We start from the raw sequence: 26,637 nt of genomic DNA, 5'->3' as shown, positions 1-26,637 counted from the left end.
CGCGGGCGCGGCGGGGAGCGAGGCGCGCGAGCGGGATGCTGATGGAGGACGCCATGCAGCAGGCGGCGGAGGAGGGCCCCAGCGGGGCCAAGATCTACCGGCAGCAGCGCAGCCCCTTCAGCGTCCTCAAGACCTTCCCCAGCAGCCGCAGACCGGCGCTGAGCAGGCGCTACGAGCGGCCCACCATGGTGGAGATCCCGCAGGTCCGCGCGGGCGTCGGGCAGCCGCCGCCGCCGCCGCCGCCGCCGCCGCCGCAGCCGCCCCACTTCCAGCCGCAGCCGCTCCCCGCGGTCGCCTCCTCCTCCTCGGCGCTGGGCGAGCCCCCGCCGCCTTACCCGGCGCACGGCTCCTTCGCCGGCGGCCGCGCCTCCCACGGCCCCGCGCCCCGGGGCTCGGCCGCGCAGCTGGGACACCCGGCGCCGGCCGCCGCCGCCGCCGCCGCCTCGTCCTCCTCTTCGTCCTCCTCCTCCTCCTCCTCCTCGGCCAGGTACGGCCACAGCCACCAGGGGGCGGCCAGCAGCAGCAGCGAAGGCGGCGGCGGCGGCGGCGGCGGCGGCGGCCTGGAGCTGAGCGCAGGTATTAACTTTCGCGCGGCGGCGGCGGCGGCGGGCGGGCGCAGCGGGGCCGGAGCGGGGCCTTTCTGCGAACAAAAGCCGAGCCCCCGCTCCCGGGTGCCCCCGGGGCGCCGCGCGGCTCCCGGCCAGGAGAAAGCCGAAGGGCACCTGAGCGTGTGCAGAGGGCGTAGCGGTGATGCAGAACACGCTTGGCATGCTCGCGGCGCCGCGCGGCAGCCCCGCAGGGTTTAACCACCCCCGGACGGGAACGGGGGGGGGGGTTGTTCACGGCTTGGGAGACCCTCCCGGCTTCCCACCGTGGCCAGCTGGGCTCCCGTGCGCGGCGCAGCTGCTTCCCGGCATCTCCAAGAGCCGCTCCGGGGCTGGCAGTGAAACGCCGACAAACCCGGGTTGCGCCGGCCGGAGGAGCGCCCGTTCCCAGGATGTCAGGGTCGAGCTTTGGGCTTTGAGTTCCCCCTCACCTGGCGCGGGGGGCCGTGGTGTGGGCGGCCACGCTGGACCTGTGGCGGAAGTTTCAGAAAACCCGAGTGGGTTAGCGTGAGTATCCCGCAGGAGCCCTTTCTGTAACATCCAAGCAACCTGTGAAGATCTCGCATCTTCTTGTAGGTCTCCAGGCCTGCAGCGGTTGCTGGTATCCCTTCCCAGGTACAGCAGTGTTTCTCAAGCTCAGCGACTTTAAGATGCATGGACTTCAACTCCCAGAATTCCCCAGCCAGCATGCTGGCTGGGGAATTCTGGGAGTTGAAGTCCATGCGTCTTAAAGTCGCTGAGCTTGAGAAACAGTGATGGAGAGGATTCATTCCCAAGGTGGGCTTTGGAGACCAGGACACAACCCAAGGCTGTCTGCTCAACTGGAAGACATTCAACATCTCAGAGGGCTCTAGCAAGCCATGTCTTGAACGGTTGCTGGTTCTAGAAAAAGGGCGGCCGTATAAAATCCTTTGAATCAAACAGTTTGGATGACTGCATAAAACCTCTGCGGTTGAGCTTGGCTCAGGAGACTGAACTTTCTTTCCCAACAGCCTCCCTTTTCTCCATGTTTTTTTCCCTGCCATAAAAATCTTGGTGAGGTAGATTGGGCAAAGAGAAAATGGCAGGCAGAAGATCCTCCAGGGAGTCTTCCTGGCTGAGGGTGCATTTGAACCCGGGCCTGGTCCAGCCCTGTAACAATTATGCTACAGTGGCAAACATAAGCCCGGCGTCTCTTACCTAGCAGTGAAGCAACCAAATCAGGATAGAGGTGTGCTCAGGTAAGTTTGGGTGGCTTCAAGTTCACCATGGAAGGAATCTTATCTAGAGAAACCACCTGAGTGATCACTAGATGGCAGCAGAGTATTCAGGTTTTTGCTATCCTTTTCCTGACATCTGGGGGTCACCTGGATGTTTGCAGCTCAGATAGGGTGTGCCTAATTTTGCCTTTGTTGGAATCTATGCCTGGAGGGCCCAGATCTAGTCTCTAGAGGGTCACCATCTTCAGCCTTGCTTGTAAGGGACAAGGAAGGTTTGTGGAAGGAGTACTGGCTGTAAGAAAAGGACGTTGTGTAGGTCTGGATTAGACCACCCTTTCAGGCTTTCCCACAAACCAGAGTTTTGCTCTTGGCTTTTCATTGTCAGGCAGGCCTGGTCTCGATGTAGGCATTGTGAAAGAACCATCTGAAGGCAGGAGATAGTAAAGAACATGGGATGGGTCAAAGCTGGTCTTTGCCACTTAGCTGTGTCCACTGATGGACGCTCTCCTGTCGCCACAGTACCGATCTGGCCTTACTTTATTCTTGGGCGCTGTCTTGTTGATGTCATTGGCTGTCAAGCAATGACATCGTCTTGGCCTTTGTCTCAGGGCTGTTTCTCCTGAGGAGGTTTGGAAGGTACCCTGCAGCTGTTCTCAAACTTTCTAAACCCAGCCCTTCCTTTTCATCTAAGCCCACCACACCTCTCCAGTGGCAGCCAACTTTTCAGCCTCACCTTCATGTAAGAGGTGGTAGACACACTCATAGTCCTTTTGGAAGACCAAGGATATCTCTGATTCCCAGGAAAGAAAGCCGGCAGAAGAGGAGAACCAGGTGGTGTGGCCAGATGTTCCCACATGTTACTGCCACTGCAACTACTATGCTTAGCCCAGCAGTTTTGGGGATGGCCACCACACTGGACGTCTTTTGAAGGCAAGACGTTATATCTGGAGAAGGACCCTTCCCTTCACGCCATCAAAAGAGCCGATGCCAAGGGAGGCCTTCCCCACATGTTTTGTTGTAGGAGGCATGTAGGCACACATCCCTCTTGCTATTAAAATTCCAACCCCCTCGTAGGAGATGTTGAATTTAAATAAAGCTTCCGCTACCACTCAAGGAAGTGCGCAACTCACCATCTCGGGGACAGAGTGTTCTGGGGACATTAGAACAGCCTGTTCTTCAGCAGTGTGCCAGTCCAGCTGATTCGGGAGGGTTTCTGTACTTTCCCAGAACTAACATTTCTGGAAGCATCTTGCAGCTTCACTTCCCTGTTCCTGGTACCCACTCATATTTGCTTGGATCTGTACCTCGTCTGGACATCTTTTGCTGCTGACCTTCCTCGTAATAACATTTCAGTGTTCCAGCATCTGAAAGGATCTTGTTTGCTATAGCACACGCTTACCAGCATCCTCCCCCTTCCCTCTGTTCAGGAATTTCACTTTTAAGAACTGGACCACCTTTCCTCCCTTCCAGATTTTATGGCTACATCTGTGCTTTTCAAATTTCGGAGGGTCCAGAGTCCAAACCCTGCCATGACTACCCTTCTCACCCGAAAGGGCTTTGAGGTAACCAAATTGGAAAGGTCTTGAGAACGTCTCCTAGGTGGAAATATGTCAAGAGACAACATTGAACTTAAAAAAAAAAAAAAGCAAAAAAAAATGAGTAGTCCATTCTGTGCAAGACATCCTTCCAGGCTGGGCTTTTGGGGGCCCACAGGACATCTGACCCCAAGAGGAACACCTCTTCTCATCCAGCAGCTCTCTTGAGATAGATTGAGAGCCAAACAAAAACCCACCTTTAGTCTTTTTGTTGAGAACAGATAGCAATAGCTAATTTCCCCTCTTCTTCATGCCCTGCCTTCTTGTGATCGAGATTATTGCTTTTCCTCTTTTCTTCTGCAACCCGATCTTTTTTTCGGAAGAGAGCAGGAAGCTGTTTTTCCCGCGAGCTGAGAAAAAAAAGAAAGGAAGGAACTTCAGAACGACAGCCCTCTCCCCAGTGACTTGTTTCCATGACATAGAGAGAACCTCAGTACAGAACAATTGTAGAAAACAGACTTAAAAAAAATAATAAATCCCCAAGCATAGCTGTGCGCATTGATTTGGGTGTCTTTAATACCACAGTAAATGTCTTTGAGGCTTGGGGGAGTTAATTGCGATGTGAGATGTTCAAAACATTTCTCTCTTTTAAGACAGAACCTTCTAGGATGTTAAATGCATCTTTCTTTCTTTCTTTCTTTCTTTCTTTCTTTCTTTCTTTCTTTCTTTCTTTTTCTTTGCTACCAACGGATTGGTGTTAGAGCTCACTTAGTTTTGATATGCAGCCTAAATTTGGCACCAGGAAATTGGAAATTGCATCTTTAAGCAGGCTACAATCAAAAATGAATTACAATAAATCCTATATAATTGCATAGGTCATTCTCTTTAATGAGATTTTATTAACCTGACTGTCAAGCTTTTGAGTCAGGCAGATATTTTATCTTCTTCAACTGATAAAAGTGTCAGCTATAAACCACCATATAAATATTCATAAATCTACACATCTGTGACAGCCTATCAGCATCATTCTTCTGGACATTAAAAGCATTCTAATTACTTTCTGTCTGGCAGAGCTGAAAGGCTGCCTGTTATAATATGCGCTTGGCAGGCATGATTGCTTTTGTTTGCCATCAAAATAACACCAACCCCCTTTGACAAGCCGAGGGTCCAAGAAAGCGGTCCAGCGTTGACTAAACCGGCTGAACACGGGAGGCGACCATCTCAGCCGGGTTGCATCCGGTCGCCCGACTCTTCTTGTCGAGACGTCCCTCGCTTATCTGGTTATTTAGCAGGAGGGGGAAGAGGAGCCGAAAGCAATTTTGTTCGCCTGGAGATCTCCCTTTTCTGTTTGAGCAAATGGGTTTTTCAAATGGCAGTTTTCGTTGAATTCCTGACGCCCCCCTCTGCGTGCACGTGGCATGTGCAGGGAGAAAGGGGTCTCTTTTGATTCCACCCCCACAGGGTTGGGACCTGCAGCGTAGTGAGGCGCTAGTGGAGGGTGAGACCACGGTGTGTGACTTGCCCACCCGGGTGGAGTCATTCGCACATGCAGAATGGCCTCGAGGAAAGGTGTGTCCTCCCTTCTGCTGCAGGTGTACATGGACCCCTGGATGTCTTTGCTTCTGTATCTGATGAAAGGCACATGAAGGGCCAAGACCCCGTCGTTTAAAGCGTCTTGAGCCAACCGCTTCATTCATTCTAGCTCTGTAAGGGGAGGCAACCCACAGGGGGTACCCCACACCTTGTTTGCGGGCACCTGCGGGTCTCATTTGCGGCTTCCCTGCTTCTTCTGGAGATATCACGGCTGCTCTTCTGCAGCCCTTTGGCAGGTCAGAAGACCACCTTGTGCCATAGATCGGTCCCTGCGCGCTCCCTCTCAAGATCTCTCCCACAGCGCTGTAGTCCTGTGGGCAGTTCAAGGCAGGCCCTTCTGCAGCTGGCCAGCAATCCACCAGCGTCAGAAAGCGTGAAATACATCTATTGCATTTCTGAGGGTAGACGGGCATTCAGATTCCGTGCAAGTTTCAACATCTATTTGCATACAGTTTGTTCTTGTTCTCTTTGACAATTTGGAGTTTTTATCAGTGGCTGCTGCTCTAAAAAATAGTTTTCATTTACATAATGGAACATGAGAGTACAAAATGAGCCATTCCAATGTTGATTTCCCCCTCCCAGCCCTATAAATTCTCAGATACCTACTGTCAGTGTTGTTCTTTTGCCCCTATGAATAATATAAGCAAACTTGCAATTATGTGAATTTCACTTTGACATCCTCAAGCAAATTCTGATCATTTAGGCGGAAAGGAGAGATTATGAGATTGTTTCATTATCGAGCAACGGTGCTGTAAAAATAAAGCCCTTCAGAAGACATTTAGCCGCGTAGGATGGATGATTGGATGAAGGTTATCGGGGTGCAGCTGCCTCGGTCTGATGCCCTCTGTGGTACTACAACTCCCATCGCTGGCGTGTTGCACCAGCCAGATGTCGCTGGAGGGCACAGTGCTGAGAAAAGTAGATTTAATATAATGAAAAATGTGTGGCAAGAAATGCGCAGGGGGGGGGTTGGAAGACAGTGGCAAAATAGCACTGCTCCAGCTGAATGTTGAAATTACCATTGTTATTAAAATGCCTTTCGCACTTCTGGGTATGAGAGAGAGCATCGCAGAGGACAGAAATGTTTCTGTATTACAGTGTTCTCCTTCAGGTAAAATCAGATGGATATAGGTGGGATGTAAGAAATAAAATGCAGATGGCTTAGTCCAGTGTTGTCCAAACTTGGCCACTTTAAGATGAGTGGACATGCTGGCTGGGGAATTCTGGGAGTTGAAGTCCACTCATCTTAAAGTGGCCAAGTTTGGACAACACTGGCTTAGGCAGTCTTGGAGGGTAATTGTTTAATCACATGAAATTGTTGGTGGCACCAGAAAATGGGCCTGCGGGGAGAATGTGGTTTGTTTTTCAGACCAAAGGAAAGTGCAGCTATTGGCTATAGCAATGGGCAGAGTTGCACCATGTAGGTGACCCCGCTGGGCCACAGAAAGTCCTTTGGAGTTAAGGCTCAATGTTCATTCCACAAGGTATACCTCCTCTACCTTGTCATAACTACCTGGGAGGAAAGTGAAGTGGTGGCTGGTGTCTGCCGAGCCTGGTTGAACAAAGGATGGACAATAGGTGAAACCAGAAGTAACAAGAGAAAGGATTAGCGGCACATAGGACCAGGGCCAGGGCCTTATGACACAAGCTTCCTCACTGAATTCTTTTTCAGCTCTAGCGGGGTGCCATTTCTTTATAACTCAGAGACAAAGTCATCTGGAGTACAGACCCAATACCCCGAGCTCATTTTTGTGAACCTTCTTTTGCAACCTAGAAGGCCTTTTCAGTTAGTGAAAGAAGCGGTCAAAACTCTTGTTAGTATGCTGTTCAGTCAAAATCCTGCCTTCTGATGGGTTCCACATAGCCAGTCAGAGCAAAACTGGGAGAACAAGGCAGAATGATCCTCCCTTAGTTCCAAGAGTGCAGGCGTAGGAGAGAGTTACACCATGAGTTGGAAGGAAGGTGGGCTTCCAGAAGGAGCATGAAGAACAGAGAAGAGCCAGGAGAATGGGCTTAGCAAGGCCAACTGTGATGGCATGGAATTATGGAGGCCAGGCTCAGGGAGATAAGCGTTTTCTTAGCTCCCCAGAGGACTGTGGGAGGAACAAGAGGATGAGACTGGCACCTCCCTGAGGAATTCACACTGTTGTGGCTGGAGGGCTTTGGGAGCTGGGGTTTCAGTCTGGGAAGATTCTTGCTAGAGGTTGTAGCTAATAAACATAGCTGGACTGAATTGGCATGGTCTCTTGGAGTTCCTTGGGCTAGGCCTGACACCAACTGAAGGAGCAAAAACAGTGCAGTGGCAGTGCAAGTGATGGAGCGAGGATTTGCGGGACCAGCAGATTAACTCCTTACCTGTGTTCTTGTATGGATAGAAAGGTGGGATGGAACCATCTCTCCTGCTTGTGTAACAGCCTCGCATGCACTCCCAGACAGTTCTGTGTTGATATGGAGACACAGGCACAAAACTAGACATGTCGCAAGCACAAGATAGTTGCTAGATACCTACTTCTTTGGGGAGCTTGATTTGTGGCAATTAATTGCAGCCCCTCCCTGGTTGTGCAGCTGAAATTTGGCAAAAAAAGGCTGATTATCAACAGCACATGTTTTGCTACGCTTGCCATATGGAAATGGAAGAGCCAGGTTTCTGAATAGGAAACCCTAACCCTTAAAAACAGCCCAGGATCGTGCCATTGAAATTTGTGATTTTGGAGGGGGTTTAAGGGTAGGAATGGAACCGGTCTGATTCGGATTTCCATCACCTTTACCTCCACCAGGCCCTAACATAATTTGAATCCCACCCCTACATCATAGTCCCCTGCAGCCTTTCGAAGGTTGGGGAATTGAGTTGTGGCTCGAGCCCCTCAAACATCCATCCCAGCAGACTGTGCTATTAAGCTATTAATCTAAAGTCGTAAATTGCATTGTTGATTTAATTATATACACCCTATACAGTTTCCTCATATTCGTTTCCTCTGTCTGTGACCTAAGACAAGAAGCAAGTGTGCAGTATTGATTGTTACATGCGACCAGGGTAGCTATACATTCTAAATATTTCAGTTTAAAAGGATGTTGTATCAATAAAAGAGCCATTCCAGGCAAAGTGTGATCTAGTTGCCCCCTCCTATGGCCTGTAGGATGGAGAAAAGCCAAAAATATATTTTGCCCTGGACGTAAGAATTCTCAATAGATAAGAATAAATGGGGTGACTTTTTTCTTTATTGCTGCATTCACTTTCTGCGTGGAGATACCAGTTTGAAACATTGAATCTTGCATTTCAGTGATAATGCTTAGCATTTTTATCAGTCTTGCAAATCAGACCTTAAAAAAAAACAAAACAGCCCACCTCCTCCAGGATATCAGTAGTGATCTAAGTCACTTGTGACAATTCAAATTTACTGCATTGTCATCTAGGTTGCCTGCCTGGAGACAGGGGAAGGGCTGGAGCGCAAAGAAAAACGCGATCTGCTTAGTGGTTGAGTCACGCTTTGCATGCAAAGCATCCCGTATTCAGATCTGGTGCAAAGAAAAGCCGGTGCAGACAAATGCTGAGAACCAACGGCTTGGCTCTGGGCAAAGCAGTTTACTCTAAGAGCTCAGGGTAGCCTACAACCCCGTGAGGTAGGTTAGGCTGAGAGATCGCGACAGGCCCAAAATCCTCTAGTGAACTTCTGCGGCCGAATTTGGGTTCGTACCTGGGCGTTCCAGTACTTCTCCAACAACCACATCACACTAGCCCTCTTGATTTCAAGTATTCCTTACAATTACTCCAGAAATAGATCAAAATTATTTCTATTCCCTGTCTACAGGGGAGGGAGGAGGCTCTGAAGTTGAGAATTAGCGACTTGCTAAAGAAAACCACATGGCTGGACAACAGAGGAGGAAATGAGTTGAGACAGGATGAGATCTCTGCCTTTGACCTTCACTCTTTGAGGCAGGATGAGGGTCCACTTCAAGGGACTGTTTGTCACAGAGTTTGCCCTTGCATGGTTGACTTTAAATTAACAGAGGAATTGAGACCTTTGGGGAGGGGAGAGAGGAGTTTCAACCCTTACTCTTCCGCCATTGCTCCAAATGTTTGGTGTTCCTACTGTTTGTAGGAGGAGGAAAGCTTCCTTTGACACCAGTGGGAGCTTTTTTCCCACTGTGAATGGTAAATAGGATGAGGACCATGTTGATTGGGACCCCACTGGGTGGGGGGATGTGTTAAACTCCTGCCCTCATACATGCCAGAATAGGAGCTTTTCTTAGAGGCAGTTAGCCTGATACCAGTCTGAAGGCAGCTTTGTGTGTTTAAGAAGCACAAGTGAATCACACTTCCCTTTGTGTTCCTAGGACAAACACATGCATGGAAATGCGTCAAGTCTTCTCTTCAAGTGCTGGGGGGGATATTTGTAAGTTCGCGATTTGCAAAGTGCTCCTAAAAAGCAGAAACAGGAAATGCAACTTCCTCTGAGTTACGGTGCAAAGCCAACTTGGCCAACTGACCTTACGGCCTGAGTGAGGGGTTCTTTGGTGGGTTGCCCCACTTTGGAATCTCACCACAGAAGTGCCTATTGCCTACCCGAAGCCTTCATGGTTAGAAGCACAATACAATCTCTGTACAGGTGGGAAATTAAGGAGTTGTATAACAACATTTGAGTCTAATTGAACGACATTTTGGTCTAATTTAACTGATACTTTAACTTTCCATCCACAATTAAAGTTTCTTTGGTTACCATGTGGCATGGTACAGTCAAAGGACTGTCTTTTGCTTTTCCTTGGCCTGTCGATCCTTTCATTCACATCTTCTTCAGTATTGTAAAAGACCTGATTTCAGTAAAGGGAAAGGCTGACTCTGAAGACTTTCTGCTCTAAAGCGTCCTCCTCTGTCCTCCATCAGAGAACTTTATGGTCTTATTTATACTCTTGGCAAATTGCTTTTGAACCAGAACAAGGTAGCTGGGCGTGTAACACAGTACTGCATCCCCTTTGCTTTTGTTTGAGAACTTCTACACCAACACAAGTTCCTGGAAGACAGGGAACATTTACGCAGCAGCTAATTGAAGCAAATATCTAAAGGATTCAGGTCTGCAAATAAGTAATGTCATTGCCAAAGCTGCTTTTGTTTCTACTATGCGGGTCCTTTGTTGTACAAACTAGTATTATTCCTTCAGTAGAAGAAAAATCTTCCTAACAAACTAGTCTTGTTGGATAGTTGCAGTTGTGGACTGGCTTCTAAGAAGTTGAGCAAATGCAGAATTCTCCAATGGCTTACGGTGAATGCTCGTCCACAGAGATAAACATTTGCAGCTCTCAGCAAAACCCTGCTGAAGGTGCAACGATTATTTAAGGCTCTAGTCCGTATTCTTTTGGAGCCACAAGGGAAACTGTAAAACATTATATTTAGATGCTCAAAAAAAAAAAAAGAAAAATCAGCATATCGCTTGATTCTAGCTAATGATTGCAAAGGTATCAACCTATTTATATTAAAATATGTGCTTATTATTGTTTTGATCAGTCTCTCATTCTGTCCTACAGCACATATGGTTTATGCAAATTGTACCACAATATAAACTATGAATTGGATCAATAACAAATGTCTTCCCTTTCTCCTGCCTCGTTTTGTGGGTCCATTTGGATAGGATCAGTCTGCCCCTCTCAGTCATATCATTATCATCAATAACAGATACATAATGGAGAAAAAGAAAAGCCAGTCCACATGGCAACAGCTTCATTTCTGATTTGATGTTTGTCTTTTCCTGATTTTTGAATGTGTAATAGGCTATTTCTATCTTTATTTGCAGTGCCAGAAGAGATCTTTCACAGGGAAATCATAATGCTCGGCAGAGTGCGTACAATATTTCAAGTCTCTGTTCATATCTTGCTTCATTAATGGATGGAGGAGATAACAACAGGAGACAAAAGGAGGACGCATTTCTGCAAACTTAGGATAATCCTGATTAAAATGCAGAGGGTAAATACAGCTTCAGGTCTAGAATCTGATTATAGGATTAAAACGAATGAAAAACCGCTGTGTATTTGAATTACAAAGTTCCAATCAATATCATCCTTTGGTATTTTTCAAAAGGAAAATAGAGTGAGTGAATAATGAGGGAAAGGCAACGTTATATCAAAGCTTCCATTGCCATTTAAATTTTCATGACTCTCTTATCATCTAATCAGAATGTTAGCAGAGTCCTCTGTGTGTGTGTGTGTGTCCACTGTTTTGGTTTTTTTCTAGTGCTGTGACTTCCACAGAAGCCTGCTTTCTTCATAATGTGTTCAGTCTTTGGATTTCAATCTGTTGTTTATCTGATGAGCGTTCACTGATTTGGCCACCCAGCCGCTCAGATAGTTTCTAGTAGAGCAGGATAGAGGCTGGGAGTTGCTGGGCTGTCATGGCAAGAACATGCCCTGTGAGTATTATACCCCACCATCTTTCTGTTGTGACCCACCCCTTCTGTTGGGGACTTTCCTGATCATTTGGAGCTTGGATCATTTGCCTGAGCAAAGAGGCTCTACAGCTTTAGATTCCAACAGATCTAGAATCATTAAAGAACTCCATATAGACTTCTTCGATAAGGCTTAGGGTAATTGGTCCATCTTGAGTCATTTAAGGATTGGTCCATCTTGAGTCATCGAAATGGTTCAGAAAAACCTGGAGGGTACGTGTTGAAACATTTGAGATATTTGTTCTGCTAAAGGCCCACTTTGGGGGGGGGGGAAGAAGCCCCATATAGACTTTTGATAAGAATGGTAATTTACTCTGCTATAGCCATCCAAACATTTTAGAAGAAACTTGAAGCAACCTACTGAAACATTAGAGTTATTTGTTCTCCTGAAGCTCCACACTGAAAAAGCCAGAACAAATCTTGAGTTCTTTTGTGGTGGCCACAATGCCACCCAAAAAAGACTGCAAGAGATAGTCATATAAGTATCATAATTGTTAAAGTCTAGAATCATATATTATTACAATTTTCATTGGCATCTCAGGGCTAATGTTGACCTTATCTCCCATTGATTTCCAGTGTGAAGTATAAAAGATATGTCAAGGAATAAGAATCTTAGCAGTGGAGTTACAGTTTTCCTTTTTTATTAAAATGTTCTGCTCTGACCCTAACTTCCTGGAGATCAGTGTTCTCCAGATCTATTGGATTTCAATTCCCATTACCACCAGCTAAATGTGAAGAATGTCAAATTGAAGAAGACTGTTCTTCCTGCTTTTAAGAATACAGGATGAGGGGTGAGTCGGGCACATTTTCTGCAATTCTTTGGCGCTCTCCATGGTCCTGCAGCTTCCTAACAGGACGGCTTAGCGTTATGCACTGCACTGCTTAATGATGTGGGGTTTTGTCGTATTGAGGAAAAATAGTCATTGGAGAGTCATTTTTTTAAGGGCAGGTGAGGAGGCCTACCAGCTCTTTTTTGTGTTATGTGCCCACTGTTGCTCTCAGCAGATTTTAATCCAGTTTCAAACATGTCTGTGCTGGAGGGTAAATAGGATTCTCCCAGCTCTTCAAGTCATGCTTTTTTTAAGTTGTCCAGGAAAAAACAAGCTTTATGCAATTGCATTTTCTCCACCTCTAAGTGCTGTGTCATACTGATGATCAGCAAAGGTGTCATGAAATGCAGGCAGGTTGAGGAATGTCCAAGCAAATATTCCTTAGAGGTAGAGATGTGCTTCAGGTCACACAACCAGCCCACAGGAATGCTTTCACTTGTATCTCTCTCGTTTATGCTCTACCTTTCCATCAAGTAGCTCAAGGTGATCTCATGTAGCTTCTGTCCCACCAACTCTCAAACAAGCCAGTCAGTTGAGCCAAGAGACAGCGGTTTGCGCCGAATCAGCCACTGAGCTTTAAAGATGAAAGAGGGTGTTAAGCATAAATGTTCCTGATCCAACAAAAACTTTCTGTCTGATATGTGAGGTGGGAAGATTGGCGGGAAGGCCCAGGCCAACAAATAGTCTTCTCTGCACAGCATCCCCTGAATGTGACAAAGTGATTGCCCAACAGAAGCCTTGTCTGGAAGTATCTCAAGACAGGTTTGTGTCTTGCTGCCAGTTTGGGGATTTTGTGGGATAGTTTAACTATTAACTATTTTAATATCTGCTTGACGTGTAAGGCTTGCTGACGACCCAACTAACTCATACCTGCAGAAAAGAGAATATGCCTTTGGAAACAAGAGGAAGACATGCCATTGGGGTTGTGTGATACGGGGCTGGAGAAAAATTAATCCACAACTTTTAGATGTTACTTCTATAATATTTATCCTTTTGAAATAAGTATTGTAGGTAATGTTTCTCTCTTTTAGAACAACTTATAATTAATATCACATGCAATGGTTAATGTGGCATAGAGTGAAAAGTCAGGCTATCCTCCCTGGTTTTCCCCAACCTGGCATCTGCCAGATGAACAATGACAACTCCCATTACCCCCTATCATCATGACCATTGACATCAGTTTGAGAAAAGTGGTAATAATACCAAAGAAAATAAGTGAAAGGACAGGCCCATCTCATGTCTAATATACCTTGCCTTTTATCCAATGTAAACAGAGTTTTGAATGTGTTTCCTTGACTTTGCAACTAGTAGGTGAGTCTGTTTTAGACACTGGCAATTAATGTCCTTTTCTGTTTCAGAGAGCCGCATGATTTTGGACGCTTTTGCTCAGCAGTGCAGCCGGGTTCTTAGTCTTTTAAATTGTGGAGGAAAACTTCTGGACAACAATCGCACTCAGCCACTGACTTCCTGTGTGAAACAAGAAAGCATGGCTTTTAATGAAAGACCAGAGCAATGCCAGCTTGGGAAAATGGTCCACAGTCAGACCTCCGACAACTTAGATCTAGAATTGCAGTACATGCATAAGAAGCAGCAGACCTCAGCTTTTCTGAGGGTATTTACTGATTCTCTTCAAAACTATTTGCTTTCTGGAAGCTTTTCCTCTCAGAATGCTTCCTCAGCTAGTGATTTTGGCCATTTGGCAGACATGGACCCACTTTCCACCTCTCCAGTTCATACTCTAGGAGGATGGACTTCTCCAGCAACTTCTGAGTCCCACGGCCACCCATCTTCTTCTACACTTCCGGAGGAGGAAGAGGAGGAGGAAGAAGGCTACTGTCCTCGTTGCCAAGAGTTGGAGCAGGAGGTTATTTCATTGCAACAAGAAAATGAAGAACTCCGAAGAAAATTGGAGAGCATTCCAGGTAACGTAACACAGTTGAATGCGGTGTGCAGGATGAGCAGCCTTCTAGTGCTCAGGGACACCACTTCACATCTTCTGATCAAAGACAGGAGTAGCAAGGGTGATTATATGAAGTAATGCAGCTACGTGATGCACATGGCCACCAACAGATTATTTTTTCTGCACTGGGGGAGGATTTCTGTTTTATAACTACATTTTTTATGGCTGGCCCAGGTGTTGCCATGTATTTTCTACCTCTTCAGAACATCAGAAAAGCTCTACTGTGTCAGGCCAAGGCCCCTCTTAGTTCAGCATTTTATTTCTCACAGTGGTCAGCCAAAGTCCTGTGAGGTGCTTGTAAGCAGGGGATTATCTCCCCCCCGACATAGTTGCCCTGCAACTAGTATTTGAAGGCACTGAGTTCAAGAGTCAACCTGTCCTCCATAAATATATCCAACCTCCTTTTAAATCATACAAGTTGGTAGCCATCACCATGTAATGAATTAATGGAATTTGTAAGTAAAATTCATCAGTACAGTGAGAAATTGTGTGGGGGAGGAGCTCCAATGATTGTCAAAACAGACTGAGGCCTTAGGTTGCTCATCTCTGTTTTAGAGGCATGAAGGGTCAGGCCCAGTGATTGACACACACAGAGATTTTTGGTCTTCTTTACTAAAACCACCCACATCATTGAACCTTCTGTTAGTGAATTTACATGTAAGAGTCAACATCACCACAGTTGTGTGATCTGTTTCAGCGGGTTTAAAGAATTAACTCACACTTACCCAACCTGTGGTCCTCCAGTGGTGTTGAGACTACAGTTTGTAGAAAGAGCTTGGCACATCTCAGCTCATTTGGACAACAAGAGATTGTGGATGATTGAAGGGCTTCTGATGAAGCAACGTCTAATCCATGGAAGGTTATGGATTAATGGTAGCTTTTAAGATGCCGTAAGACACTATAATATGCATTTTAAAATATTCTTTAAGCTTAGTGTCTCATGTTCATACATGATAAGAGAAAAGTGGTATTCAGAATCAAATGGTCCAGTCCAATCTCCTTTCTCCCCTGTTCCTCTGCAAGGATTTGAATAGTACAGTCATAATTAACTGTACACTGCATTTTCCATAGATAGATTGTGCATGCAGCAGACAGTTTGGCTCACACAATAAATTTAAATAAAGTCACCACTTGATCTAAACAGTCAAATACAAGAGTGCAAGACAAAATTTGCAGTCTCAATATTACAATCACGGAATGATTCATACCCTTCTGAGAGATACAAACACAAGTTCCCTTGCCCATATCCAAGCAAGAAAAGAAGAAGAGTGAAGCAGAATAATTTAAAGGCACTTGAGGTAGCCAACTCTCATACAACAAGAGTAACTCTTCTGCAACAGGTTCTCATACCTGAACGAGCAGCAGCTTAGCCTCAACTTTTTCAAATAAATCCCACCTGGATTGTATCTAGCTAGGCAAAGACTCAGAAGAGAGAAGGAATAGAGAAAACCCCACCCTTTGCCAAAAATGGGGCAAGACAAATGGAAATACTCAAACCCAAGTGACAAACCGAGTCTCATCCCTCCCCCGGGGCAATCTCTCTTCAGTGCTTCATTGTCTTTTCTCCCTCTAGTTTTCTCTTTAGATCTTTATTTCCTGGATCATAGACTCTCCATCCCATCAACCTCTTCTCAGTATCTGAGCTTTTCTAAAGGAGCAGTAGGGAGCATTCACACATCTTAAAGGTGACAAGGTTGAAAAACACTGGATTAGACAAATTGAGAAAGGGCAGGTCCAGTCATGTTCAAGGATGGCTGACATCTGTTAAGCAGGGGCTGGGGTCAATAAGCTCCTTTCGTAAGACGAACGATCACTCTTTCCCAGAGAGTTCTGGTTCATCCCTCTCCAGAGAAAACGTGCTGAACTAAATGGATTAAAATATGGAAGGTGCTTTCATCTGAATGTCTGAAAGGGTTCGGGCTTGACTGCCTAGTTGGCTTCTTCCAACTCTATGTTTCTTAGCCTTTTCATTCTAATGGCTGTAAGAGCTTGTTCTGAAAATGGGACCTGTGCTAAGCCCACAGGAATGAGCACATAGTTCAGCAATCCAGGCGTGGATACCCACAAGGCAAGTACAAGGGATGACCCATGAGTAATAATGCAATTACACCCAGGCAACAGCTTCCATACTTGCATCTGATACATAATTGTGGCATTTGCGATATTGCATCATCGCACACATGTCATCACTTTGGCATCATTGCAGTTTCCAGCAGATGCTGCTGATCCTGGTTTGTAAATTGAAACCTCCCTTTTCCAAGGAGGATGGAGTACAGTTGGAGCTTGGATACTTCTTCCTTCTTCCCCTCTGTACATGATTTCCCTCTACTTCTTGGTCTCCACTAATCTGTGGTATTTGAAGGACTAAAGGCTGGTACTTCATTCTCTAACAGGTTTTGTTCTTAATCTAATAAGCAAGGCATGATCGTGGGAACTGTCTTTTTTACAGTGCCCTGCCAAACTGTTCTAGATTACTTGAAGACGGTCCTTCAGCATCATAATCAGCTGATGATTCCGCAGACAGTGGAGCAGCCAGCAGAGGTAGGACATGATGGTGATAAGTGTCATAAATGGAAAGATTTGATAAATATGAATTCTCAGAGGAATAAGTCAGTACATGATGGTTGAATATGCTTTTCACTTCTTTAAAAAATGTGAGTTTTTAAAATCAAGGTTCTTATTTCTCACGTGCAACACATTAGATTTATGGGGTCCTGTGGACCAACAGAGGTTCTGTCCAAGAGGTCTTCATCAAGTTTATATGCCCTGTCCCTATCGAATAGATGGCTTTATGGAACTGCTGTATTGTTGCATGCGTAAGTGTGCAGAAATATTTAAGTTGGCCTCATTCAGTCAGTCAGTGCATAGGATGGATTCTGGGGGAAAGTCTACTTATATAGGCATCACTACTGATAAGGATGGATACCTGACTAATGCAGAGCACCCATTGTTACAGCTCGCTACCAATTTAATTATAATGCATAGTCTCTTTCAGCCTGGGCATTTCTGTAATATATAGAATTTGGTGCGCTCGGTTAATTGCTTCGTATTTGCTAGGAATCCGCACAGGTGCAGTGTAGTAAATTCTGATTTTTACTCTGGTGCTTGTCTGTTGATTATCTATTTCTATTATTTGTATCCTATACAATTATAAAACTTTAAGTGGTTCACAAGACTTAACAAATCCTGGCTATGCCAGAAGGCCCGGGGGCCGGATGGGGGCTCGCATCAGTGGAAGTGGCTTGTGGGGTAATTGATTTTTTAAAAAACCCCATCTTGAATATCTTTAGTATTTATGTATAGGGTTTGTTTTTATAGTGGATTTTTACGGATTGAGTAATTTAATTATTTATGGGGTATTTTCATTGTTTCTGGGCTTTTGATTTTTAATTGTGAGCCGCCCAGAGTCACCCGTTGGGGGAGATGGGCAGCATACAAATTTAATGATAAAATAAAATAAATAATTAAAAATAACATAAAAGGTCCTACAAAAGAGGAGACTGTGTCAATAACTAATATGAAACCAAATTGGCCAAATTAAAAGAGCCCATTAATGAGCAAGTTGTGGGCAAAGGGCGGATGTCAATCTCTGAAGGGTTGATGGAAGAGCTCTGTTTTAACAGCTTTCTTGAAGAAACTAATGTGGTGGCCATCTAGAACTCTATGCGCCAGAGGGCCCGAGGAATGATGGAGAATCAGTGCTTCCAAGCCCCACCCGCTTCATCTCCCGGATCTCCCTCCTATGCAGAATAAACAAGCTACTCAAAGTCAACCTGAAGAAGACAATCCCACAAACATCCTTGGTGCACGCCCTGTAGGGCTTTATAGATTAAAACCAGCACTTTGAATTGGCTTGGAAACCAAGGCAGTGACTGTAACACTGTGTTTTGCTGTTGAACCGGTTGTGGCTGGCCTCTGTATGGATTGCTGTGTTGTGCACCAGCTGCAGTTTCCACGTCATCTTCAAGGGCCCTGCTGTTTGTCCACCTAGCCACTACTGTTTGCTGAATGAAAAGCCATTCCATCTTGCCAATATTCAATCTCAGTTTATTCTGTCTCATTCAGAACTTTTCAGCTACTAGGTTTTGGGTAAGGGCATCCACAGCCTCTTCTATTCAGCCCAGGGTGATGTTTAACTAGGTATCATTAACACATTGAACTTCACCCCAGACCAGTGGATGACCTCCCCAAGTGGCTTCATGTAGGTATTAAATAGCATGGGGGACAAAGAGATCATGGGCTTAATCACTCATCTCCCAATGCTCTTAACTAGATTATGAAGGCATGCTCAGGCTACAGACATACAACCGTTTGGCCATTATTCTTGCTCCCCTGCCAGTTATAACCTGGGTTCTTTCCAAGGAGGAAGATGTTGCCTTCAAGCATCCGTAACAGAGAATACTTAGCATCTCACCAAACTTTAACTCCAGCCATTCCTTCGTGGAAGCCATAACTGTGACTATATCACTATAAATGTATGTGTTGAGCCTCTTAGTAGTGTTAGAAAGCCCATGGAAGAATTGCTTGGCAGTTCTCCCCATTAAGTAGTGCATGTGCTATGTTAAAACCCCTCGTATTCTGTTTTGTAAGCCTTTGTCTCTACAGCTGGCATCATGATCCTGGTGCTAAGAGTGGCTCACTGCATGTGTGCTAAGAATACAAGCATAGTGTTACAAAATGTGATCGCGTCCAAAGGAAGTCGCTTACAGAAATTTGTGCTGTTCTCTCTGAAGTGCAATGTAGTAAGTGTTAATGAGATTGCTGTGCATATATTAAACAGTAATTGAGGGGAGGGGAGTTCAAGGACGGGGGGGAGGGAAAGAGAGAGAGATCTGAATCAAGTCATTTGTAATTAGGTCAGATTTATTATCTTCTGTCAAGAAATATGGGGTAAGGTCTTCATCTTGCACCCCTCCAAAGCTGTTTGAACAATAAAATTTATATTACTCCTAGACTTACATCTCTGTTAACAAATTGACCTAAATCTTGTGCTAACCTTAAGACCAATTTTCTGCACACTAATTTCAGGAAGAATTTAAGTGGACTTTTATGAGCCAGGCTTCCCAAGCATGATGTGGGCAGGACAGCCTTTATAGATAAACCTGCAATTCTAGGCACATGTGAATTGAATAGAGTTTTAATGAACCCAGGAAGGCTTGTTTCCAAGCAGACATTCACAGGTTAAGGCAATATGTGTACAGAGACAAAGCTCAGGCTGTATCATTTTTAACTTTATAAATCAATGAATGGGATATACAGATAAATATACAAGTAATATCAGATCCCTCTCTGTTATCACAATCCCAGCCTGGATTTTCAGTAGATGAGTATAGAGGTAGTCCTTGGCTTAAGACCACAACTGGGACCAGAACTTCCATCGCTAAGCACTGCAGTTGCTAAGTGAGTTGCACCCAATTTTATGACCTTTTTCGTCACGGTCAATAAGCAAATCACTGCAGACGTTAAGCAAAACATGCAGTCATTAAGCAAATCCTGCTTCTCCCATTGACTTTGCTTGTCAGAAGCCCCCTGGAAAGGTTGCAAATGGTGATTACATGACCCCAGGACACTGCAACCATCGTAAATACATGCTGGTTGCCAAGTGCCCAAATTTTGATCACATGACTGTGGGGATGCTGCAACAGTCGTAAGTGCGAGGACGGTCATAAGTCACTTTTTCAGCACTGTCATAACTTTGAACTGTTAAGCAAATGGTCATAAGTCGAGGACAACCTGTAGTCACTTTTGTTTAAGGGTTCTAGTCAGTTCTAAGCATAATGGATTGGTCTGTCATTTTATCTACAGGTGGGAATAGAGACATACATATATGGTGATACCTAGTTTTATAGAACTATTAAATACGGAAGTTTGTCATCCCTGCAATTTGGGTCATTTGTGTAACAATGTCATTATGCAAATGATGTAGATTGATGCAAATGTCACCATTTGTGTTGTCTGTGTAATAATTATGCAAATGACCTAAACTGCCATGGGTGTCAAAAAATTAAAATAAAATTAGAATAAATTAAATGGCCTCATGTGGACAACTTCGGATGCACTGTCTGAAGTTTTGTCTTGTTTTGATGGGAATTGGTGGAATGGTCAGATAGAAATGTGGTCCAGTCATCTAAGGTTTGCTAAATGGGAATTTGTTAATTTCATAGTGTAGGTGCCTACGTATGTATATACGCCTAGACGTGCACACAGAGAGATACAGATACCCTCTCTAAACATCAGAGTGAATGTCAGAATCCACTTTCCTTTTTATATAAAACCATAAGGACAGATGTCAGGAAGAACACAGCTGGATCCGGCCAGTGGCCCACGTGGGCCAACATTCTGTGGCCACCAGGATGCTTTCGGTGAAGCTCACGAACCAAGCAGGAGACCAGAAATCCTTCTCTGCCGTTGCATCTTAGCAGCTGGTAGTCAAGATAACCCTTCTATAATTCCCGAGACAACATCAAGAGGAATACTCATTGAATAGGTTTTTTTAGAGTTGGGCAGCTGTGGTAATACTGACCAGTAAAGTTTGTGGAAGCAATTGTCCCAGACAGATGTGATAACATTCACCAAGGTAATCATATGCATACATGCAAAATTCATTAGTAACCATGCTGTTAATCTTACCCTTTCAACTCTGTTTACTGGTTTTAGCAGTTTCCCCTGTAATGTAACTGCTGTAGTTCTAAGTGCGCAAAATGAAAGGTGTTACATTAATTTGTGTAAATAGGTTTATTAAAGAATAAATTCTGGAGTATCTATTTTCCATTTGCATGAAAAAGCCTGTTTGATTCACACTGTTCCAAAGGTGTTTTTTACACCTTTTAATAAAAGAATAGAAAAGATTATACTTAACTAGCTTTCTCAATCACTGGATCTTGGCACTTTTTAGCTCACCTGTAAAAGCACATTATAAATAGCTTTTTCTGTTCTCAAGGTGTTCATTATACCTCACTTTTCTCGTTTTGCAAAATGCAAGTGCAACTTTTTTTACATTGTCCTCAAGATGAATAATTTCTTGCTCTGGGCAGAGTAAGTTTTGTTTACCAGCATTTTACAATTGCCTTGTTTTTACTTTCCTGTATTTGGCATCTGACTCCACCTTCTTTCTCTCTCTCGGTTTGACCAACTGGGAACGCCGGCTGCTTCCTCTTAGGGGAGCAAGCAGTTGCTGAACAATTACCCCGTCTTCATCACTAGCAAACAGTGGGACGAGGCCGTCAACTCTTCCAAGAAAGATGGACGACGGCTCCTTCGGTACCTCATCAGATTTGTCTTCACAACCGATGAGCTTAAGTACTCGTGCGGCCTTGGAAAAAGAAAAAGGTCAGTGCAGTCAGGAGACACTGGTCCTGAAAGACGCCCTCTGGATCCAGTGAAAGTAACATGTCTCAGAGGTACTGCATCTTTTCACTCAATGTCCACCATGCACAATCTCATTTCACCACATTAGCTGTACTAGGAGAAGGGAGGGTCCTTCGGGGAAATACGAGAAGTCCTGGGGCTTAGATGGAGCTGCCCTTTAAAGAGAAAGCGACTGATCTGTCACCTCCCTTTGGATCCTTTCCTCCAGGGCTCTCTGCCTGAGGATTGAGGAAATCCTCAGGAGAACAGTGATGGGTGGTGGGAATCTTCTCTCCCTGTAATGTGAAGCCCCTGTGATAGGTTCTCATGGGCTGCTGCTGCTAGGCCCTAATGAGGTCCTACTGGACCAATCAATGACACCTCGCACCTTCATTCCCCACTGAGCATGAATTGAGCATATCCCCCCCAACACACCCTAAGAACTACTGCAGCCTGCTAAAAGGTAAAGCCTCCTTCAAGCCAGTCTGACTCTTTACGGCTTCATGGACACATCCATATTGTTTTCTTGGCAGTTGGTACAGAAGTGGTTTGCCAATCTCTTCTTCAATTTTCTTTCTCTTTTCTTTCTTCCAAGTCTCTTCTATAGCTCTGGAGGTCTCCCATCTGAGTACTGCCCAAGCCCAACCCTGCTTACCTTTGTAGCCCAAACAAGGTTGGCTAGCCTGCCAATCTTCCTTAATGGGCAAAATAATGCATGAAATATTCATGAAGATAGAATGTTTGAAAATCATTTAAGTAATAGAACATTATTTCACAAACTCAATAGTTATTAATGTTTTGGAAGTTTTCACTTGGTTCAGTAATTTGCAGTATAATAAATGCACATAGCCACCCATTAGATGGAGAGACCATTTTCTAAAGTTGCCCTTTTCATTATAGCAGAATATTATGGTTCAGATAGCTTTGACAGAAATAGAGGAGCTCTTAGTCCAAACTCAGTTGATCAAAGTCCTCTCTAATGGATTAAAATTAGCCCTATTTAATTAACTATTTTTTAAAAGCAGAACTAAAACTTTGCTTTAAAATGGATTGAACATACTTACCTGCTTTTCATGAGTTATGTTATAACGTATTTCAGCAAGCCAGATGATAGCCAATGAATAAATAAAATCTCAAAGCCTCAATCCAGGCATAGTTGCACAAAGCCAGTCATCCCCCTCACTGAGCACCATCTGCTTGACAGATGCACCTGAGAATATTGATGCAGGGTGGAGCAACAGTGTGAAATTGGTGCAAAGGCACGGTTTCTTCTCTCCCTGAACCTCTTCCACGCAGAAGTGTTAAACTGCAATGGTGTGGTCACTTCATCTTTGGTTGGTCTGAATGTTTTGTATCGAAGTTGTGAGATGTGAAACGCTAACAATCCATAAAGCAGCAGGACGAAAAGCAGATGCTTCCCTGGGCTGTGGCTTTGATACTGTATACCAGCTTTGGTTTAGTGAGATGCAATAGCATTTAGACCCAGAAGTTGACTTTCGCCCATCTGGATGTGACCATTGTGCAAATAGCTCTGGTGGGCTGATGCCCTTGAAACACGATCAGGCAGATCCCCTGACTGCCCCCTCCATCCCCAGCAGCTGTGCAACCACCATAGCCATTAGCTTCCCTTTCACTCTGGTCACAAATTGGCTTTGCTAGCAGTTAACCACAATACTGCAGCCCTGCAGGGGCTGGGGAGATGAACGGGCCTCTGTGGTCCATCCCCTTCCCATTACAGGGTCACTGTGCCTGCCTGATAAGCCCACGCATGATCCAGAAGCTGGCAGTTAACTTCCCACTCTGGAATTTATCCCGCAGGAGAAAGAAAGGGGCAGGCGCTAAGCCGATGGCTGGCTCCCCAACTTACTCAAAGATTATCACTGTTTGCGGACAAGCCCTGGCACAGTTTGTTATTTCTGTTGAGATGGATGCATTTTATTAAGCCTTGGTTCTCCCGCCACAGCGATCACGAGTAGTCGGGCCATGTCCAGCTGCTGAGATCTTTAGGCATTGTTAAGAAATACAATAAAAATAAAAATGTCAGCATAAGGCACGCATGCACACCCAGAGAGAGTGTTAAATACATGCATACTGTTAAGTGGAAAAAATAATAAGGATCTAAAATTTGAGCATGAAACCTAGGCCAAATCACACTCTTGGCCCACTCTTTGTTATGCAGATGTGACCAGGCAGTAAAGATAATAAATGGACTTTTCTTGCCCAACTGGGACAATATTATGCAGGCAAGAAGAAAATCAGTATCTCCATTGGGCCGGGCACTCCATATCATATGCCCACTTCTTGGTCTTGGCAACTAAGTCCATTTCCAATCATAGCTCAGCTTTTTCTTTTGGCAGGGTGGGAACCATCTCCCCATACTTCTCACATTATAGAAGATATTTGTCCTCCCAACCTCATTTGGTTGAGAAATCTGATTGTAGGAATCCGTTTGTTCATTGCTGGATGTGAGAAATCTGCTGGACTAACCTAAATATTTTTGAGCAGTTGTGTCCAACCCAACTATAAATGTTTTGGCATTGAATTCTTTTTTCCCCGAGAAGGACTCTGTAGGCCACTAACCCTTTCCCCATATTTTGATCTCCAAAACTGTTGGGCTTCAACTTAAAGAGCCGTATTGGCTGAGGAGTATGGGAGTTGCAGTGCAACAGATCTGGAGGCCACCAGGTAGAGGAAGGGTGCCTTGGTCTTCCAAAGCAATCGCCCGTTTAAACAACAGTAACAAAAAATGGTAAGAGTCTCATGACATCTGAAAGACAAAATTACTGTTGTTTAAATTTCCAGAGATGACATGGGTCTGTCCCATCAAAGCTTGCAAAAGCTTAACTCTTTGTATTGCCACAGAACTCTCGTTGTGTTAGATCCTCACACAATTCTGATTAAATGCTAAGGAGGAAAGGAAGCATTTCCTTTCTGCTGCCCAGCTTTCAAAAAGCTTTCAAAACATGACATTTTTGCCAAATAGATTGAGTCCAATTGTATGACACGACTGATATTCTGGAAATTTGAGCTTTCAGTTAAAAGAGAAATGAATTTGTCATGGTAGTTTTTTCACAGTGCTTAAAAATCAAACTTCTCTCCAAGACCATTTCCTGTGTTAAAAAGCGAGGCTGCCTTCACGCTGCAAATTTGTAGTATAGGAAAAGTACAACATGCGAAATAGAAAGGCAGAATTTAGCTGCCAAGGGGCCTTTTCTTATTCCTTTTTTAAAAGGATTCTTCTGGTTGCTGTGATTTCAACCAAGCACTTGCAGGTAGCTGGGCCAGGCCTGGAGCCATCTCAAAAGCATTTTTGAGGCGTTAAGTTTCTCGGGTAGCATATTTTCTCCATTCCCCCGCCTCAGAAAAAACCCCACCAGGATAAATTGCATGAAACGCATGAGCTGATGAGCCAGTTTTACAAAACAAGAAAAGCTATATTGGGTTGTCCTACCTCCTTTTGGGGTGCTGAGATTTATTTTTACTTTGTAACGTAAGATAAACACCGTCCTACTCAGTAATTCATACCTAAGTTTCAAAACACTTCTCCTACTCCTGTCTTGGCTCCGTGGCTGTTGTTGTTCCTCCACATCCCATGCATTACATCCCGTCATTCCTCTCCCTCCAACAACCCATTTGCTAAGCAAAGATGCCCAAACCATCTGGAAATTGTTCAGCCATCTTACACAATTTGCTCTGTTTTGGGTATTGTATTACAATCCCCCCTAAAGGCCGCCAGCTGAAAGTCAAATGTGTAGGTGGTATCTGCAGGGGTATCTACCAGCTAAGAGCTGTGCGACCACTGTGTGTCCTTCTGTCCCTGGCCCAGGTAGCAAGATACCGTTCTATGCCCTCGGAGCTAATTTGCTAATTTCCCTGCAGAATTCATTAGGATGCACTGTACCACTAATCCAGACTGGTGGATGCCTTCCGAAGAACAGATCAACAAGGTGTTCAGTGATGCTGTGGGACACGCTCGGCAAGGGCGGGCAGTGGGGACTTTCCTCCACAACGGGAACTCGTACTATGACGGGATTGATCCACATAGTTCGCACGATGACCTCTTCAGTAGAGGTATCCATGATGGCTCTGGAGACTGATGGCAGGAAGGAAGGAGACCCACCCAGATACGCAAGTGAGAGACCGAGACGGTGTGTTCAGTGTTCCGTTTTAATGTGACTTAAGAATCCAAAGCATGTTGAAGGTTCAGTTTTGTCCAAGGCGGTGTGTGTAAAGTAGCCTTCCCTAGCCACATGTGCTGAGCTACAATTCCCATCATCTTCCAGAGAGTGTGGTTTTGCTGTCGTGGACACCAGATTGTGGAAATCTGGTCTGAAATCTAGTCTTGCAAGCAAATAAGGAGGTAACCTGTTTATGAGCATTTTTTACTGTATTCCCACCTCCCACTTTTTTTCTTTTTCTTTTTTAACATGGTAGAATCTATTCTTTACTTTTCTCAGTTGTTCGTATCGTTGGTTCTGCAAGCCTGCAGCAATTCCTTCAGGGGCACTGCGTCTCACTTGCCGCTTGGATGAACTAGCCTGAATGTCGAAAACCGACTTCTCATTGAAAACCCTCTCTCATTTCATCACAAGAACAGCCAAACCTGCAATCTTTCTCCTTTTCCATTTATTTTGAGTTATGCGCATTTCTGAAACCGAACCACAGAAGCTCTTTATAATTGACTAGAAATGTGTAGTATTAGCATTTCATTGTAACCGAAAGATATCAAAATCAGGAGTATAGATCCATGGGGGGGGGGGCAGGGGGATCTGTTTTGTTTTGAGAGAGTTGTTTACTTATCCATAGTCAACATTTGTGTTTATTTTTGACTTTGAAAATAGCTTGAATTTCCCCCGATTCCAGTAGGCTTGCATTAGTAAATCAAAGCACTGTTAAGAGAGGGTGTGCATCATGCTGCAGGCTTCCTGTCCTGATTTCATTATGTGCAATCATGGTTTTGCGTGTGCCATCCCTTTCTCATTCTTTTTCCTTTGCACAAACACCACTGCACGCAGTTGTGCGGAGAGCCCCGGGAGACAACTGATTTAGTGAGTAAAGAAGGTCATTGACTCTGTCTCATTGACCAAGAGCCAAGCAAAGACCTCTTGAGTGGATAGCAACAGTAAAAAAAAAA

At 44.7% G+C, this 26,637-nt stretch overlaps 1 protein-coding gene across 1 annotated transcript; it reads left to right on the top strand.

Annotated features, from left to right (window-relative positions):
• Nucleotides 1-35: 35 nt before the first annotated feature.
• Nucleotides 36-25,600, top strand: BEND4 (BEN domain containing 4). The gene is made up of 5 exons (XM_088131195.1): nt 36-576; nt 13,555-14,118; nt 16,606-16,697; nt 21,316-21,556; nt 25,383-25,600. Exons 1-5 carry the CDS (start codon nt 36-38, stop codon nt 25,598-25,600), a joined length of 1,656 nt encoding a protein of 551 aa, XP_087987321.1.
• The last annotated feature ends 1,037 nt before the right edge of the window (nt 25,601-26,637 follow it).

The sequence above is a fragment of the Python bivittatus genome, unplaced genomic scaffold (genome assembly GCF_059951505.1).
Source record: "Python bivittatus isolate LINGU-HERP-01145 unplaced genomic scaffold, Pbiv_v1 ctg000970_np1212, whole genome shotgun sequence".
Lineage (NCBI taxonomy): Eukaryota > Metazoa > Chordata > Lepidosauria > Squamata > Pythonidae > Python > Python bivittatus.
Note: the sequence above shows the minus strand (reverse complement) of the source record. Positions and strands in the feature narration are given on the sequence as shown.

Excerpts from the sequence above, each read along its gene's own strand:
- BEND4 (XM_088131195.1), top strand. The coding sequence starts at position 36 with ATGCTGATGGAGGACGCCATGCAGCAGGCGGCGGAGGAGGGCCCCAGC. Across the intron at positions 14,119-16,605 it reads AAAATTGGAGAGCATTCCAG|TGCCCTGCCAAACTGTTCTA; the intron begins GTAACGTAACAC and ends TCTTTTTTACAG. Across the intron at positions 21,557-25,382 it reads GAAAGTAACATGTCTCAGAG|AATTCATTAGGATGCACTGT; the intron begins GTACTGCATCTT and ends ATTTCCCTGCAG.